General features: G+C 42.9%; 1 protein-coding gene across 1 annotated transcript in view; it reads left to right on the top strand.

Annotated features, from left to right (window-relative positions):
- The first annotated feature begins 1,155 nt into the window (after positions 1 to 1,155).
- Positions 1,156 to 20,169, top strand: part of PSD4 (pleckstrin and Sec7 domain containing 4) — an 80,249-nt gene continuing 61,235 nt past the window's right edge. The window contains exon 1 of the mRNA XM_044659344.1: positions 1,156 to 1,222. Within this exon, the coding sequence (XP_044515279.1) occupies positions 1,156 to 1,222 (67 nt within the window). The remainder of the gene's footprint in view (positions 1,223 to 20,169) is intronic.

Genomic DNA, 20,169 nt, shown 5'->3' with positions numbered 1-20,169 from the left:
GGGGAGAGACTGAGAGACAGAGACTGAGGGAGGAGGGAAAGAAAGCAAGACAGAGACAAAGACAGAAAGAGAGAGGCAACATTATGCGCTCAAAGGCACAAGACTAGTTAGAGGTGGGAGGTTAGGATTGGAAGCCAGCTCCCCTGACTGTGCTCTGGGTCTCCTTCCCCTCCATCAAACTGGCAGAATTGGGGGCAGCTGGGTAGCTCAGTGGATTGAGAGTCAGGCTTAGAGACGGGAGGTCCTAGGTTCAAATGTGGCCTCAGACACTTTCCAGCTGTGTGACCCTGGGCAAGTCACTTGACCCCCATTGCCCACCCTTACCACTACTCTTCCACCTATGAGCCAATACACAGAAGTTAAGGGTTTAAAAAAAAAACAAAACTGGTAGAATTGAGATGTCTGGTTGTAAGCTAGGGGTTTGGAGGCCATGAAGAAAATGGAGAATGACTGTTGCAGGAAATCATCAAATAATGGCTAATATTTAATATTAAGCACCTACTATGTACCAGGCCCTGAGCTAAGCATTTTTAGGGATCTTATTTGACCCTCACGGTGACCCTAGGAGGTAGGCGTTATTATTATTAGCCCCATTTTACAGATGAGGAAACCGAGGCCAATAAAAGTGAAGTGACTTGCTTACAGTCACCCAGAAATTAAGAATCTGAGACTATTGGAACTCAGGTCTTCCTGCCTCTGGGCCAACTGCCAAATCCAGCCGTCTTTCTACTATGCCAACAGAAAACTCTGTAATATTCCAGGCTGGAGATTTTCAGGTCCCTTCTGGTTAGGCACTAACCCGAACTGGGGCAAGGGTGCTGCAGGGTCCGCAGGCCCGCAAGGCGTGCCCGGGGCTGTGGGCGCTTCCCTAGGCCGGCCGTGACCCGGGCAGTCCTCTCTCCAGAGGGCCGGCTTGGCACGGCGGTGCCTGCGGGAGGGCACGCCCCAGCCCCAAGCTCCCCAGTGAATGACGGCAGCAGTCGAACCAGTCGGACAAGCTTCAGCTGTTCTCTGTCTTTGCCGCTCCTGCCGGTTGGGTCTTGCATTCGGTATGCTGGGAGTCCTGGAGTGTTCTGTGGGCAGAGGCCTGGCTGAGCCCCCTCCCTGAGCCCGAAGCTCTGCCCCCCTCCCTGGCCCAGGGCTGGGCGTGGAGCCATGGTGGAGCAGCTGGGCTGGTACCTGGAGAGAGGAGGAGCCTCACGCAAAGCCCAGGAGGAAATGGGTAAGGGGACTGCGGACTGCCCCATTGAGGTCCGGGGGAGGGGGGCCCCGGGAGGGAGACAGGGGAGGACCGAGCTGGGAGAACAGGGCAACCTCGGAGCCCCTGCCTCCTCCCAGCCTCATGCCGCACTCGGGAAATGAATGGAAGAAGCTGTCGGAGCGCGTGTGGGGAGACTGGGGCGGGGAGAGAGGGGGGCACCCTGGAGCGAGGGCAGCAGCACTTTGGGGACCGGATCGGGCTGGAGCCGGAGTAGCGGGAGAGGAGGGCAAGTGGGCAAGGGTGGGAGCTGTCCAACCCACCCGCAGCCCCTCTGAGGCCCAGCAGGCAGCTGTAAGGAGCCGTCTCACCCGGGGTCTTCCGGCTCTGCCTTCTCTGGGAGATAGAGGTCAGGGCGGGGGAACCAGTGAGCTTGCAACTTCCCCTCGTCACCTCGTCGGTGCTGAATTGACGTAGCCTTCCGTCTCCCACCCCAGCTTGCAGGTTAAGTGACTTATCCAAGGTGACACGAGTAGGAAGTCCGCGCGGTTTTCCTCTCCATTCTGTAGAGGAATCAAATAAAACAGAAAAGAGGGGGAAGAAAGTGGGGAGGAGCAAGAGGAGGAATTTCACTTAAGTTACTAAATAGAGGAAATGACTACAGGCGCGGGACTTCTTTTCTGAGGTCCCTTAACTGTTCTGGGGAGGGGGATAAGCCTTTATATAGTACCTACTCTGTGCAGGCACTGTGCCAAATGCTTTACAAATAGTTTCTCATTTAAACCTCCCATCAACCCTGGGAGATAGGTGCTGTTATTATCAGCCCTGGTTTACAGTTGAAGAAACTGAGGCAGAGAACGTTTAAATGTCTCACCCCGGGTCACCCACACCATTAAGTGTCTGAAATCACATTTCAACTCAGGTCTTCCTGGCTCCAACTATAGCGTTCTATCCATTGGGCTACCTGCCTCCCTCAGTACCTACAATACAATCAAACTTCTAGAAAGAGAATAATGGGGTAGAAAATTAGTCTTGAGAGTCAGGAGACCCATGCTAAGTCACTTAGCAGCTGGGTGGTCTTGGGCAAGTCACTAAAACTCATTTTCATCACGTTATTACCTAGGACATAACAAATAAGATCCTGCCATAGCATTAAAAGCCTTTATGCGTACAATTATGATTAACAGCACAGGGAATGTCAAGCCCCAGCCAACCCTCTCCTCTCTGCCCGGGTAGCACCTGAATTTCAGAGATAAGAAAAAGGGTAAGTCAGGGACTTGGGGAGAAGTCTCTGGAAGGAGGCACTTGCCTCTACCATCTCTCTCCTGCCTTGATTTCTGCTCTCTACATTGAGATTTTTAAAATTTAATTAATTTTAATTTAATGAATGCTGGTGGGAAGCCCTGACATTTCGAGGATGACCAGTACATTGTCTTGATTGAGGGCTCAGAATCATTTTAAAGGATGCTCTAAAATTCTAGCTACATAACATGGTGGATAGGGGTCAGAAACTGGAGTCAGGAAGACCTGAGTTCAAATCAGAAATTTACTTGATGTGTGACCCTGGACAAGTCACTTGATCTCAAACTATCTCAGTTGCCTTGTCTGTTCAGTGGGGAGAATAATAGCATTGATTGGTGTGAGGATAAAATGAGATCATGTTTGTAAAGCTCCTTGAAACCTTACTAGAGATGATAGTGATGGTGGTGGTGGTGGTGGTGGTTCTTAAAGTTTCTGGTCATTGTAGATGACATGTGTAACATGAAAATGGCAGGGTGGAATTCCTGCAAGATACAGGGTCAAGCCTCACCCAGAATTCCAGGGTCCATTACACATGGTAGAATTGGGATCATAGACATGGAGCTACTAGATGAGATCGAGCACGTTCAGGGTAGTAAGGCTGTAGACAATGTGGAGCTACCAGAGACATAAGAGGTCATCTCATCCGGCTTCCTCTTTTTATACATAAGTAAACAAGACTCCGAATAGTGTGCAGAACCTGGATTTAGGAAGACATGAGTTCAAATCCAGCCTCAGATGCTTACGAGATGGATGACCCTGGGCAAGTCACTTAACCCCGTTTGCCGTAAAATAAACTGGAGTCTGTGGCTAAGAAAACCCAAATGGGATCAGGAAGAGTCAGAGATGACTGAAACAACTGAACAACAACAAAAATAAGGCCCAGAGGGGACAGTTAGGTAGCTCAGTGGATTGAGAGTCAGGCCTAGAGATGGGAAGTCCTGGGTTCAAATCTGACCTCAGACACTTCCCAGCTGTGTGACCCTGGCCAAGTCACTTAATTCTCACTGCCTAACCTTTACCGCTTTTCTGCCTTGGTATCCATGCACAGACGGAAGGGAAGAGTTGTGTGTGTGTGTGTGTGTGTGTGTGTGTGTGTGTGTGTGTGTGTGTGTGTGTGTGTGTTTTTTAATAGGGACCAAGAAGTAAGGGATTCACCCTGAGTTCTGGAAGATAGTGAATGTCAGACACAAGACCTGAACTCAGGTTCTCAGACTCTAGAGTCAATACTTTTCCAGTCCCCAGTTCCAAAATCCTGGGGATCTAATGATTCCTGGTGCCCAGGGCAAAAGGGATCAAGTGGTTTTTCCAGTTTGGGGAATGGAATTGTACCATGTTCTATCTACATCCTCTCGGTCAGTTCCACTTATGACCAAAAGCATGTGTGTCCATGACAGCTGGCCAAGGTTAGGAACAAAGCATGTAGTGGTGGGACAGAGGACAGCCAACTGGCCCACCCCGGGTCAGACTCGTGGCCTTGGCCTCATTAGCCTGGTACTATTCTCAGCAGAGCAGACCAGCTCCTGAACTGATTGAATATAACGACCAATTAATTGAATGTCTTTGGGCCCTCACGATGCCATGACACAGTAGAGAAGACTTTGAGCATACGGCCTCCACCTCAATCTTAATGAAGCAGAGCTGAGGCAGGCTGGCCAGGTTCATTCATTTGTTGCGCCAGGGGCTCAGTGGCACAATCCTTCACTCTATATTTATTCCAAGAATTTTCTCATAAGCTTACGGACTTCTAGAGCTAGAAGAGGATCTCAGAGCATCTCCGGACTCCTTTCCCCTCTTAAAAGACCTTTTGTTTATGTGGGTTATATCTGTCATTCTTTTTTATTTTTTTTTATTAATAGAATTTATTTGCAAGTGTCCCAATCCCTCCCTCCCCTCCCCACACTATAGAAGGCATCATCTGGCAAACAGACATGTATATATCGATTATGTCTTTTTTGTTTCCATTTTTCCCATCATTCTCTGGAGGTGACATTCACAAGTTATTCTTCAAGTAGATAATGTTCTCTTGGTCCTTCTCATTTTGCTGTTCATTATCCCATGGAGTTCTTTCTAAGTTTTATTTTTTAATTAGCCTGTTAATCATTTCTTCTGGCTCAATCTATCAATATTTTTAAAAATTAATTAGTTTGTTACATTTAAATATCCAATTTAACTCCCTCCCTCCTTCCCTTCCCTCCATCAGAGAAGGCATCATTTCACAAAAAGAGACAATATATATAAAACTAGCTCTTTCTTATTTCTACTTATCAGTTCTTTCTCTAGAGGTAAATATACACAAGTCATTGTTCAAACAATATTCCTGTGCTGTCGCTAATATTCTCTTGGCTCTTCTCATTTATAGCTCTCCATATTAGAAAATGAAAACATCTTAGTTTTATTATGAAAATAATTTTGACCTCAAAGACCCCCTGAAAGGGTCCCTTTTCCCTCAGACTAGATTTTGAGAATCATTGTTTTAGAGAGTAGAGAAATGAAGCATTTCAGAGTTGGAAGGAAGCTCAGTGGCCACTTAGTCTGACCCAGAATCCAAAAGGAATCCCCACCACAACTCACCCAGCAAGGACAGTAGTCAGTTATCCAGTCTCTGTTAGAAAGACTTCCAATAAGGAAGAGTCCACAGATTCCCTAGATGGCCCGTCCTACTTTGAGGCATCTTTAATTATTGGCAAGTGTTTCCTGATCTCAAGAAAACTTGGTCTTTTGCCATTTAAATACATTTCTCCTCATTTTACCCTCTGGGAAATTCTGCTCTCTCTTCTACAAAGCATCTTTCCAAATTCTGAACCATGCCCTCCTATAGTTCTCTCTTTTATAAAGTAAGCATCTCCAGTTCTTTCAACTCACCCTATTGTTGCATGAATTTGAGGCCTTCCGCCATCTTGAATTCCTTCCTTTCTACATTTCACAGTTTACCACCATTCTTCCTAAAACACAAAGCCCATAACTGAACACAATATTCCAAACCTAGTCTGTACAGTACAGCCTAGAAGGACCCTCACCTCCATAATTCTGAATGTGTTGCCCAAGATCAAAGTAGGTTTTGTGGTTACCATAGCACACTCTTAATTCATTTCACTCGTTGCCCACTAGGACCCCAAATCTTTTTCAGAAGGGCTGCTATCTGACCATACCTACTCCATCTTGTACTTGTTGTGTCATATTTTCAAAAGTCAAGGGGCAGCTAGGTAACAGAGTGGATAGAATGCCAAGCCTGGAGTTGGAAGGACCTGAGTTCAAATCTGGCCTTAGACACTTTCAAGCTGTATGACCCTGGGCAAGTCATTTAATGCCCATTGCCTAGCCCTTGCTGCTCGATTGTCTTACAATTGATACTAAGACAGAAGGTAAGGGTTTTTTAAAAAGCCAAGAGGAAGACTTCAATTCACCCTATTGAATTTCATCATACTAGAGTCTGCCCAATTTTCTAACCTGTCAAGATTTCTGCAGATCCTGACCTTGTCATCCAGTCTTAGCTATCCTTCCCAGATTCATGACATTTTCACATAACACTCCCTCTTGGTTACTTCACACAACAGTCCCTCACAGATTGGGTCTCCAGGGTGACAACTACCACCAAGGTGCAAGAAACTCTGTGGATCCATACTCTTAGAACTACAGATCCCTCCTTTGCCGATCACTCAATCCAGATCGATCTGGAAAGCATGCCATGGATCGGAATCACTTGAAAAAACATCAAGCATCCCCAGACCAAACACGAGTCCTGGGTTACGCCTTTGGAGACGTTCTAGGTCGACACCGAGTGTTTAATGACTACCATCACTGAGCCAGTTCCGAGTCTCTCTCCTGCTGCTGAGTCTCCTCCATGCCTCACCATCTTTTCCTCAAGAATGGTAGGATACATTTAACCCCAAGATTTGCTGACGTCTGGCTAAGTGAGATCTACAGCTTTCACCTGATCCGCTTATACAACCACTATCTAAAAAAAGAAATCAGATCAATCTGGGATGACTTGCTGCAGCCACAATGGCCCTGTGTGATTATTGCCTCCTGTTATAGAGGGCCACTAAGCATTTCTTTGATAAAATGCTGTGGAATTTTCCCAGGAACCCAAGTCAAGGTCACTGCTCTACACAGTCTGCAGACTATATTCTCCAGCCTTTCCTCAACAATTGGGACAGCATTTAGCCTTCCCCCCGTCCTTCTAGCAACCCCCCTTTCCCAAGGTCTTTCAAAATGCATTGACAGTTTGCTGGACAATCACATCCATGATTTTTTTCAGAACCCGAGGAGTCACGTGGGCCACGTGACTTGGACTCAGCAAGGGCAGCGAGGTGGGTTTTTTTTTCTATATTTATATTGGCAATCAACTCCTCATTAACTGGTTTGGTTTGTCCTTCTCCATGCAAGGGCTATCCTCCCTGGCAGGGAACACAAAAGCCAACTGAGAATTCAACAGTTCTGCCTCCTCTGTTTATTTTTTTAGCTCTTACTGCCTGTCCTACTGACAAATCTAGAATAGAAGGGCAAGGGTTAGGCAATCACAGGGTAAGTGACTTGCCCAGAATCACAAATTTAAGTGTTTGAAGTCAGATTTGAACCCAGATCTTCCTGATTCCAGGCCTGCCTCTCTATCCACTTTGCCCCCTGTTGTGAATTACCATCATTCTGTCCACACAGTCACTGTTCCTTGTTTGATTCTCTTCTTTTCCCTAATATCAAGAGCAAATATGCACAAAAAAGACAAAATTTCTTCTCTCCTGTTTTTTGCCTTAACTTTTTTTTTTACCAAACTCAACTGGATTTCAACACTATTCATGGGGTTAGCTAGGTGGCTCAGTGGCTCCAGACCTGGAGATGGGATGTCCTGGGTTGAAATCCTACCTTGGGTGCTTCCTAGCTCTTTGACTCTGAGCAAGGTGTTTAACCCCCATGGCCTATCCCTTACCCCTCTTCTGCCTTAGAACCTTAGACACAGTACTGAATCTAAGGCAGAAGAGAAGGGTTTTAAAAAAACAATATTCTTACACTACTGTCATCCTTAGTTATCCAATCCCATTTGCCTACCTTTCCTTCTATTTCCCCTTTGTATCTTTTTAAAAACAAAGTTGGTTGCAAGGCACCTAGATGGTAAAGTATATGGAGCATGGGACTTTTATTCAAGAAGATCCAAGTTCAAATCCAGCCTCAGATGTTTATTAGCTGTGTGATACTGGGCAGATCCCTTATCCTCCATCTCCCTCAGTGTCCTCATCTGTAAAGTATAGATAATAACAACATCTACCTGCCAGCACTGTTATGAGAATCAAATGAGAGAACATAGGGAAAGTGCCTTGCAAACCTTAAAGAGCTGCATCAATGTTTATTATTACTGTTATTGCTGTTTCTGAGTCCTCTGTGCAACCACATGGGTTCCTTAAAACAATTTCTCTTTCTCCTTCTCACTGAAATCATTTTCCTTTTTCCTTTTTTTTCCTTTTTTTTAAACGCCTAGCTTCCATCTTGGAGTCAATACTGTGTGTCAGCTCCAAGGCAGAAGAGTGGTAAGGGTGGGCAATGGGGATCAGTGACTTGCCCAGGGTCACACAGCTGGGAAGTGTCTGAGGCCAGATTTGAACCCAGAACCTCCCATCTCTAGGCCTGGCTCTCAATCCACTGAGCTACCCAGCTGCCCCCTTCCTTTTTTCTTAAAAGATATTTTATTTTACCAATTACATGTAATAACAATTTTCCACACAAGCTGTTATTTCCCTGTGTAGCTTCCTAATTTCATTCTCATGTTTCTCATCTCTTCTGGATTAACTTCTCTAACAGAATTATAGCACAGAGAATCCCATCTATCCTACCCTAGAAGCTTTTACAATCTGCTCTTCCTAAGCGTAAGGTCAATGCCACAAACTCTAAGGATCAATGGTCACATCCACATTATTGCTGCGCTGGCCACCGATTCCTTCCCATTACTGAGCATCAGATCAAAAAGTTTCCTCCTAGTCGGTTCCTCCACCTTTATGAGGATGAAATTATTGGAAGACAAGTCAAGAAATTGTTAAATGCCTGAGTTTGGCAGAGAGAATACCAGCAGATGTGTGGATAATTAAAGTCTTCCATCACCACTATAACACGCTCCTGTGTCTGGCTTGTGATCTGTTTCCTAAACACCGAACATGGCTAATTCCTCTCTTTATGTTTAGCTAGTCTCTAGTATACAATGACAAAAATGCCTCTCTTTCCCTTCATTGATCTTCACCCAAATGCTCTCTACCATATTTTCCTCGACTAGTTCACGGATTTCTTCCCATCTTTTCCCCAACCAGTTCATGGATTTCCTCCCATGGATTTGCCTTATTAATTCACAATGTTCAACTCTTTGATCTTTGTTCACTTTGGTCTTTGAGGAAGAAATGGCCCTTCTCTTTGCCAAGGTCAAGCCCTCTACCTTCCCCCTCAATCCCATCCCTTCTCCAACAGATTACACCTCACAATCCTCACTTCTCTCTATAACCTTCAATGTTTCCCCATCTAACATTTCCTTCCTTGCTGCCTAAGATTCCTTTTAAGGCTCTTTATCTTTAAAAAAAAAACCCTTCCATCCTTTCAGACTTATTTGTTCCTTCCCTTTCCCAGAGAAACTCGTACAAAAGGCTGATTCTACCCTTTGCCTCCCTCATTTCTCAACCCTTTCCATTCTGGCTTCTGACCTCATCACTTAACTGAAATCACTCTCCCCAAAATTCCCAGTGATGTCTTAGTTGCCTGATTTGATGGCTTTTCCCCAGGCTTCATCCCTCTTGGCCTCTGCAGGATTTGACACTATTCATCAACTTCTTCCTCCAAAGATGCTTGCGTCCGAGTTTTTTTATGTCACTGTTCTCCTATTGCTAATCTAACACTTGCGGGGCCACTCCTCGATCTCTTTTGCTTGGTCATTATCTTTATCGTGTCATCTAACTGTGTGTGCCCCCTCTGGCTCTTTCCTGGGCCCTCTTGTCTTTATATATGCTCTCATCCTGTGATAAATGCCTGTTGATTGATCAGTTAATTGACGATCGTAATAACTTGTTTAGTTGTTTAATTGTGTACAACTCTTTGTGACCCCATTAGAGATTTTCTTGGCAAAGACACTGAAGTGATTTGCCATTTCCTTCTCTGGCTCATTTTACAGATGAGAAAACTGAGGCCAACAATGTTAAGTGACTTACTCAGGGTTACACAGCTGGTACACAGCAGGCTACATTTGAACTCAGGTCTTCCTGACTCTACACCTAGCTGCCCAATCTCAGTAACACCTGCAGGTTTAATTACTAACTCTATGCAGCTGATTTACAGGCATATTCAGGCATTGTTTCTCTACTTAACTCAGTAGTTCCCAAACTTTTTTAACCTACCACCCCATTTCCAGAAAAAAATTACTTAGCCCCCTGGAAATTAATTTTTTTAAATTTTAATAGCAATTAATAGGAAAGATAAATGCACCTGTGGCCATCACTGCTCTCCCTGGATCGCTGCAACACCCACCAGGGGGTGGTAGCGCCCACTTTTGGGAATCACTGACTTAGCTTGTCTCCAACTGCCTCCTAGACTTTTTTAAAAATCTTAACCTTCTGCCTTTAGAACCAGTACAGGTAACAGTTCCCAGGCAGAAGAGCAGAGCAGTAAGGGCTGGGCAATCAGAGTTAAGTGACTTGCTCAGGGTCAAACAGTTAGGAAGTATCTGAAGTCAAATTCGAACCCAGGGCCTCTCATCTCTAGACCTGGGGCTTTATCCATTATGCCACCTAGCTGCCCAACTCCTAGACATTTTGAACTAAATGTCTCATAGACATCTCAACCTCAATATGCCCAAAACAGAACTTGTTCTTTTTTCCAAATAAACCTTCCTTTCTTCCAAACGTCCCAGTTACTATTGAGGGGCCCAGCACCCTTCCAGTCAGTCAGGTTCACCTTCCATCCCTTCCTCTCCCTCACCTTACACATCCAATCATTGGCCAGATCTTGTCATGTCTAACTCTAGGCCATCTTCTCATTCCACTCACACAACCATCTCCTTAGTTCAGTCCCTCATCACTATTCACCAGAACTGTTGCAGCAGCCATCCAATTGTTCTCCCTGACTCATATCTCTCCTCACACCAATCCATCCTCCACAGAACCACCAAAATGATGTTTCTGAAGCATCTAGCTAAGCAGGTTGCTTCCTAACTCAATAAACAACTCTAAACGACCTCTGAAATAAAATGGGACGCAAAACGACTGTCGAGCATTTAGAGCTCTTCACAATCTGGCCCCTTTCTAGCTATAGAAATTAGACATTAGTCAAATGGGCATATTCTTGCTCTTCTTCTCACAGAACACTTCATTAACTATCCCTGAGCCTTTATACTGCTCCCCAATACTAGCTGTGTGACTCTGGGCAAGTCACTTAACCCTCTCTACCTCAGTTTCTTCATCTGTAAACTGGAGAAAGAAATGGCTAACCACTCCAGTATCTTTGTCAAGGAAACTCCAATTGAGGTCATGAAGAGTGGTACCCTGGTTAAGTCACTTAATCCTGTTTGCCTCGGTTTCCTCATCTGTAAAATGAGCTGGAGAAGGAAACGGCTAACCACTCTAATATCTTTGCCCCTAGTTAAGTCACTTAATCCCATTTGCCTCAGTTTCCTCATCTGTAAAATGAGCTGGAGAAGGAAATGGCTAACCACTCTAATATCTTTGCCAAGGAAACCCCAATTGAGGTCATGAAGAGTGGTACCCTGGTTAAGCCACTTAATCCTATTTGCCTCAGTTTCCTCATCTGTAAAATGATCTGGAAAGGAAATGGCAAGCCACTTCAGTATCTTTACCATGAAAATCTTGAATGGGGTTATGGAAAATTGGACACGACAGAAATGACTAGATAACAACAATAATACCTAGAATGGATTCTTTCCTCACCTTAGTCCTGTTTCCTTCAAAACTCACCTCAAACATGGCTTTCCACATGAAGCCTTTCCTGATTCACCCAGATGCTAGTGCCTGTCTCAAAAAAATCATCTTGTATATATTGTGTGTATACATACACATATATATAAACATATATGTTCACACACATTCTGTCTCCCTTATTAGATTGTAAATCTCTTTGAGGGCAAGTACTATTTCATTTTTGTCTTTGTGTTCCCAGCACCTAATATAATACCTGGTATATAAAACACAAAATAACCCTTCCATTCTGTTTTAGAATTGATACTAAGTATTGGTTTGAAGGCAGAAGAGTGGCAAGGGCTGGGATATTGGGATTAAGTGACTTGTCCAGGGTCACACAGCTAGGAAGTGTCTAAGGTCAGATTTGAACCCAGGACTTCCTATCTGCAGACCTGGCTCTCAATCCACTGAACTACCTAGCTGCCCCAGTAGCTGCTTGATAAATATTGATTGATGGGTTGACATTCCCTCTCCCCTTACCCCATGATCTGTTGAATAAGGTATCTCCATCTAGAATCCTGTATCCCCTCCTGCCAAATCTTAGTAATCCCATGAAGTCAAACTTGCCTCCTCCTCTTAGGATCACTGGTTCACTTTGTTTTATTGTGCATATTTGTATAGATTTTGGGTTTTTGTAGAGACCCTTGAGGCTGTGGACCATACTGCTAGCCCTTTCCTTGGATTTTTGTTTCCAGAAAACTCCTTGGAATCTCAGTTGTGATTCTTGTCCCTTTATGTTAGCTGCTCTCCATGGATTCTAGCTTGCTGGGTATATGTCAGCAGCTTTCTCCATCTTTCTTCCTTTTCAGTAGAAAGCCTGTTGGATTATTCTACCAGGCAACAAGCTTTCCAGCCTTAGTTAGGTTCACTCCATTCCTATTCAGGAGACTATCATCCTCTGACCCAAAACATGATTCAGAAATACAAATTCCATTCTCAGGCTCCGACTTCTTGGCCAGCTATTAAGATCAAGGGGCAGCTGGGTTGCTCAGTGGGTAGAGAGTTAAGTCTAGAGACAGGAGATCCTGGGGTCCAATCTGGTCTCAGACATTTCCTAGCTGTGTGACCCTGGGCAAATCACTTAAACCCATTGCCTAGTCCTTACTGCTCTTTTGCCTTGGAACCAATACACAGAATTGATTCTAAGATGGAAGGTAAGGTTTAGAAAATTGATGATGATAGGAAGGATTTAGAACAGGGGTAGACCTTAGAGATCATCTATATTAAACCTTTCATTTTACAGATGAGGAAACTGAGACCCAGAGTTGTGAACTTAATTGCTCAAGGCCATATAGTAAGTTATTGGCAGAGAGTCTGTTGGTTCCTAGTACGCTCACCATGCCATGAAACAACGGTGAAAACAACAATGACTGATGTTTATGTAGTGCTTTGAGCTTTTCAAGGCAATTTGTATCTATTATCTTATTCAGTCCTCAGAACAGCCCTCAGAACAGCTATCATTAGCCCCATATTATTATATAATGCATTGTGGAATATGTGTCTTAGCTCGAGAGCTGCAGAGGACCTTGGAGACCACCTAGTCCAATGCCTTCATTTATATAGATGAGGGAACTGAGGCTCAGGGAGTTTAAGTGACTTACTCAAAGGATACGCAGGTAGAAACCACCAAAAGTAGGATTTAAAACTAGACCATCAGGCTCCAGAATAAGCAATCTTTCCACTGAACTGTAGAGAACAAGCTTAAAAAGAAGTTTTATGAGTCCATTTTGTTTTTATGTCATAATCAGTTCCAGAAACATTGCCCATCCTATTCCTCAGCCTTGAATGATTCCTTGTAACAATAACAACAAAATTAAACAGATTCAATCAGTAGGATGACTGTACACAGTGGTGTGAGAAACATTCTGTTTCCATAGTCCCCCACCTCTCTATTGAGAGAAGAAGGAAACATGATTTTTTGGCTGAAAGGAATACTTCAGTGCCAGTGTTTCCAAAGGCTCGCCAATTGTCAACCATATTGTCAGATTGAACATGTTATCTTGGACTCGATTTTTCTCTCTTCAATTTCATCCATGACTTTATCGATGTAGATTTTTCCACACTGCCAACACATACAGTGACCCTTCCTTGTCTTACTGAGGGCTTTCAACCTAAATGTGTGACTAAATTTATACCCTCCACCAATAGATGCTGAATAAAGCTAAGCCCTCCGTGATAGGACAACCCTTCAAAGGTTATGATGAAGGTAGCTACTATGTCACTCCCAAGTCTTCTTTTCTCCAGGCTGTACATGCCTACCACCTTTCACCAGTCCTTGTGTAACATGGTCAGAGGACTTTCACCATCCTGGATGCCCTCCCCTAGAGACTTTCTTACTTATCCATAATCCAACTAGAATATGGCACTAAGCATATCACACAGTGATGCAGTATGACAAAGGCAGAGTACAGGGGAGCTATTATCTGCTTTATTCTGGACCCAGAATCAGAACTAGGAATTTCTTTCTCAAGGAAAGCATCTAAAACCCGGCCCAGGTCCAACAGCACCATGGCACCCTTAGTGGAGAAAGCATTGGTCTAGCACAGGAATTCCTAACCTCTTTTTGTGTGGTTTGATGGAGCCCTTGAGGCAGCTGGGCATCAAAGCAGATAGAGTGGCGGATTTCAAATCAGGAAGACTAGAGTTCAAATTTGGTTTCAGATACTTACTAGTTGGATGATCGGTAGCAAGTCCCAATTTCCTCACTTTTAAAATTGGGATAATAATAGCCCCTATCTCATAGTGTTGTTATGACAATCAAATAAAATAACATAGACAAAACCCTTTGCAATGTTTTTAAAGCACTATATAAATGCTAGCTATTATAATTATGATAATAATTATTATCATCCACAGAATTATCTTTCTAAATGCATAAAATAAAACACATAGGAATACAAAGGAAACCACTTCTTCTCAAACATAGTTATCAAAATATCTTTAATACAAGCTTATGGGTCCCAAATTGTAGGAAAGGACAGGGAAGGAGATCAACCCAGCCTACCATCCAATAGTTTTCTATTCTAAATGATGACTCTTTCAAAATAGGGACCAAGCTTTATTTTTGCTATGCTGGAGGGTGTCAAGTTATGCTGACGTTCTCTAAATTCATCACCCTCTAAATTGCATGCCCTGGAACAAAGCCCTGTTTGCCCCACCCTCATTATATTTCTGACTCTCCCTTTCTTAATGCAAGCCAAGTCCAGGACCAAGTCCAGGACATAGCAGGAACTCAATAAATGTTGGTTGATTTGAATTGAATGTAAACTATGATTCCTGGCCTCAAGAATGATATTGCCTAGTCCGGGTGATGAAGACTCGGGAAACAACTAGAGTAATTAAGTAATAAACTGCCTGTAAGTATAAGAGTTCGGAGAAGGGAGAGATCAGTGGTATCTGGCCTGGTTTGGCAAGCCAGGAAGGAGTGGGTATGAGAAAGAGGAAGGGTCCTCTGAAACCAGCTGGTTGAATCCTACACTATGCCAGACAGTGAACAGAGAAGGGTGGCTATGCTTCGTCTCCATGGTTTCCATATTATCACCACACTAAATACGGACTTAAATGGCATCTATAATTAACCATTTTAGATTTTAGGATCCTCCTTCAATGACTCATCAGGGCAGGAAGCTGACCCTGCATTCTCGAGGTGAGACACTTCAGGGTTCTGGGCCATCATTTCTTGCTCAGTAAAACGAGGAGGTTGGACTAAATAAATGCTAAGTTCCCTCTAGCTCTAAATCTCTAATCCTATGATACTTTTGCTCTCCTCTAGCTCCAAATCCTGGCCTTTTATGATATGTTGGCCAAATGGCCTCTGGGATTCCTGCCAAGTCTAACATTCCATGAGTCCATATTTCTAGATATGTGTGTCTGTGACTTAAATTGTAAACTCCATGATGGTAAGGACCATGTCTATTTTTTTTTTAATTATTCCTCTTGGCATCTTCCATACAGTAGACAGCTAGATGGTGCAGTGGATAGAGCACTAGGCCTGGAATCAGAAAGATATGAGTTCAAATCCAGCCCCAGATACTTACTAGCTATGTGACTCTGGGAAAGTCACTTACCCCCTATTTACCTTAGCTCCTCATCTATAAAATGGGGACACACAGGAGAGGGAAATGGCAAACCATTCTAGTATCTTTGCCAAGAAAACCCCATGGACATAGAGTCATGTCACATTAAACATGACTGAACAACAACACACGTGGTAGCACCCAGTAAATACAGTATTTGTGGAATCAATTAATCTCCCTGACTTGTACCTTTTCTTTAGAATTGTAGGGTGAGCACTGAGGTCATATCCTAAGTATCTTTTATAGTATCCATTCCATGGCATCAAGAAGAGTCCACAGACATTTAGTTCATTGTTCACTGAACTCAATCAAGACTAGAGTTAGGAGGTTCTGTTGGTTAAAGCATAAGTTTAATGAGACCAAAGTCCCTGGGTGGATCAGTTGGCTCCCTTTGCCCTATACTACCAGACTATATAAATTCCATGAGAATGAGGTTAAGAAGAACCTTGAAAATGAGCCAGAGTTCTTTCACTGTAGATGTCGAGGACTACAGGTGATACCAAATTATAGAATCATAGATAGAATTTGGGGAAAAACAAGGACCTCAGCAGCTACTGAGTCTAACACATGTTCCAGAGGAAGAGATTAGATAGATAGGTAGATAGATAGATAGATAGATAGATAGATAGATAGATAGATAGATACAGACAGACAGACAGACAGACAGACAGACAGACAGACAGATAGATAGATAGATAGATAGATAGATAGATACAGACAGACAGACAGACAGATAGGCAGATAGATGGATAGACAGACAGATAGATGATAGATAGATAGATAGATAGATAGATAGATAGATAGATAGATAGATAGATAGGCAGATAGGCAGATAAGCAGATAAGCAGATAGATGGAGAGATGGATAGACAGACAGATAGGCAGATAAGTAGATAGATGGATAGATGGATAGACAGAGATAGACAGAGATAGACAGATAGATAGACAGACAGATAGATAGATAGATAGATAGATAGATAGATAGATAGATAGATAGATAGATAGATAACAGGAGGAATAGACATAGATAGATGATAGATAGATAGATAGATAGATAGATAGATAGATAGATAGATAGATAGATAGATAACAGGAGGAATAGACATAGATAGATGATAGATAGATAGATAGATAGATAGATAGATAGATAGATAGATAGATAGGCAGATAGGCAGATAGGCAGATAAGCAGATAGATGGAGAGATGGATAGACAGACAGATAGGCAGATAAGTAGATAGATGGATAGATGGATAGACAGAGATAGACAGACAGAGATAGACAGATAGATAGACAGACAGACAGACAGATAGATAGATAGATAGATAGATAGATAGATAGATAACAGGAGGAATAGACATAGATAGATAGATAGATAGATAGATAGATAGATAGATAGATAGATAGATAGATAAGCAGAGACAGACAGACAGATAGATAGATAGACAGACAGACAGATGGAAACAGACAGATAGTCAGACAGATAGATAGATGAATGGTTAGATGGGTAGATAGATAATAGAAGGAATAAACAGACAGAGACAGGCAGGCAGATAGATAGATAGATAGATAGATAGATAGATAGATAGATAGATAAGCAGAGACAGACAGACAGATAGATAGATAGACAGACAGACAGATGGAAACAGACAGATAGTCAGACAGATAGATAGATGAATGGTTAGATGGGTAGATAGATAATAGAAGGAATAAACAGACAGAGACAGGCAGGCAGATAGATAGATAGATAGATAGATAGATAGATAGATAGATATACACATTTATGTGTGTGTGTGTGTGCATGATTGTATTGTGTGTATACCAAACAAATGGTGGTCCAGCCTCTGCTCAAAGTCCTCTGAAGAGTAGACAAGGCATAAAAGGGAGGACAGGGAATAGAGGACTAATTATCCTGTAAAGTTCCTCCCAGCCCTAACTCTGTGATCCTAGGAAGAGTTACTTGTATCATTGAATTGGATGGATTCTGCCTTTTATTGCCATTGTTTATGGAAATGTCATCTCTCTTCCCAGACCACAGAGGGTTTTACACACAAAGACCACGCCTTAGTCATGCTACAGCTCCCATAATGTCTGGTAGAGGGAAACCACCAAATATTTGTTGATCGAATGATTGATCAGTCTTCTAGCTGGACTCCCCACTTATGATGCCCAAGTCAATACCTCAAGAACCTATGAATTTACTTGGTGAATCCAACATAGATTACTTTCAGTCTGTGACTTATCACCATAGAAAGCTGCCTGAGACTTAGAGAGGTTGTGTCTTCCTGACAGTCATGAATCTAGCAAAACAGTAGAAGCAACATTTGAATGCAAGTCTTCTGATACCAAGTGGATTTGTCCCTTCACAGAATAGAGGATGAGGATTTCTATACCAGGAGGTCACTAGAAAACTTGGGGAGGGAACACAATGTCACTAGCATGATAAGGATAGAAACCAGGTTACAAAGGCTCAAATCACAGATCTAAGGACTAGAAAGGACTTAAGAATTTGGATAGTCCTACTCATAAAATAATAATGGCCAAAATTTATCTAGAGCTTGAAAGTTTACAAAGTGCATTGCAAATACTATTTCATTTGGCGTTCAAAATAACTTACGAAGTTATTATTATTGTCCCCATTTTATATATGGGGAAACTGAAGCAGGCAAGTGTTAAGTAACTTTCTCAGTGATGCTTATGTAGCCAGTAAGTATCATAGGCAGGATTTTCATACAAGTCTTCCTGACTCCAGGCCCCATACTCTATCTACTGCCCTACCATATGTGAACAAGCATTGCACTTACAGCTTGCCCTACAAATGTTCATCTTGTTTCTGCTCCATGATTTCTATTGAAGGGGGAATCTATCTCCCTCATTACTTCCCAAAGGACTATTTGTGGAAAATTATGTCTTATCACATGAGATCTCTGAGTCCAGAGTCAAGCAGACAGTGGCTTGAGCTGCCATTTTAGAAGAAGGAGAAGATGCTTCTTGTGAATTTAAAGTGAAATCTTTGGTTTGAGAGAGAAGCAGAGAGGGTCAGCTTCTCTGAGGAGCTTTCTCCACAAGCTCCATGGTGACCAGACAGACAGAGTCTCGCTTGAACTCCCAAAAGAGGGCATCCCTCCAAAAAAGGAAGTGCACACTAGAGTTCCTTCTGCTGGGAGATTTCCAGGTCTCACAGTGAAAGAATGACATGGGCTTGGTGACCTACACATCATGTATTAAGGACCTGAAACTAGTGCTTCTCTCTGGCTCTGTCTGTCTCTGTCTATCTCTCTCTTTCTCTCTCTTTCTCTGTCTATCTCTGTCTATCTCTGTCTCTGCCTCTGCCTCTGCCTCTCTCTGTCTCTTTCTCATCTATCTATCTATCTACTTATTTACCTCTATCTCTTCCTCTGGAACATAGGTTAGACTCAGTGGCTGCTGAGGTCCTTGTTCTCTCTCTCTCTCTCTCTCTCTCTCTCTCTCTCTCTCTCTCAATCTCTCAATCTCTCTCAATCTCTCTCCCTCCCTCCTTCCTTTCTTCCTTTATCTCCCCACCCTTTCCTCTTCCTCCCCCAACCTCTCTCTCTCTCTCTTCCAATATGGCTCAGCCTCAGTTCCCTCATCTATAAAAGGAGGCAGTTAGATTATATGGCTTCTAAAGTCCTTTATAACTCTATCCAGATCCTATGATGTTTGCTATAGTTATTTACAGGTTGTTTGACCTTGGCAAATGGCTTGTCCCCTCTGGGTCTCCATTTGGTTCTCTGCTAAGAGATGGCCAAAGGCCTTGTCCTACTCAGAAAATCTAGAAGTGCCAAACTCAGGCATGAGGGTGAAAGAAAGGAAACTGATTGAGTTGAACTTCTGGTTTGGCACGTCAGACATAGTGCCGGGTGAGGAGGGAACAGCTCCTACCAGATGGTTCTCACAATGGCTCTATTGATTCAGATTGCCTTCATCACAAGTGGAACCACTTCACCCTGGGTACAAGAAGGCTTCAAGAATAGCAGCAATGATTAGTGTTGATGCTCCACCACTGACAGATTTGTCTTTTTCAAAAAGTCTGGCCTCTGGCCTCACTTGGCCACATTTTATATCCTTTATCAAGGACACCACAGGTAAAGCTGATTGGCATGCTGGGTACAAGGGAATAGTAGCAGCGGGGGCTGAGGGGAGTCCAATGGAGCAACAACCAAAAAATTTTAACTCCAATTCAAAAATCTATACTTTTAACAACAATACTAACTCACTTAAAAAAAACAAACCTCATATCTTCTTCCATCTTAGACTCGATAGTGGGTACTGCTTCCAAGGCAGAAAATTGGTAAGGGCTAGGCAATGGAGGCTAAGTGATTTGCCCAGGTAGGAAGTGTCTAAGGTCACATTTGAATCCAGAACCTCTTCTCTCTGAGCCTGAGTCTCTGTCTGCTGAGCCACCTACCTGTCCCCCTTTTCCTTTTCTTTTTTTTTAACATTTCTTTTTAAATTTTGAGTTCCAAAATTCTTTCCCTCCCTTGAGTCCCTCCTGCATCCTATAAGCAGGCAAGTAATAAGATATCCATTCTATCTATCTATCTATCAATCTATCTATCTATCTCTCTCTCTCTCTCTATATATATATATATGTATATATATATATATATATATATATATATATATATATATACATGTG

This window comes from Gracilinanus agilis, chromosome 2, assembly GCF_016433145.1.
Source record: "Gracilinanus agilis isolate LMUSP501 chromosome 2, AgileGrace, whole genome shotgun sequence".
Taxonomy (NCBI): Eukaryota; Metazoa; Chordata; class Mammalia; order Didelphimorphia; family Didelphidae; genus Gracilinanus; species Gracilinanus agilis.
This window is presented reverse-complemented; position numbering and strand designations above follow the sequence as displayed.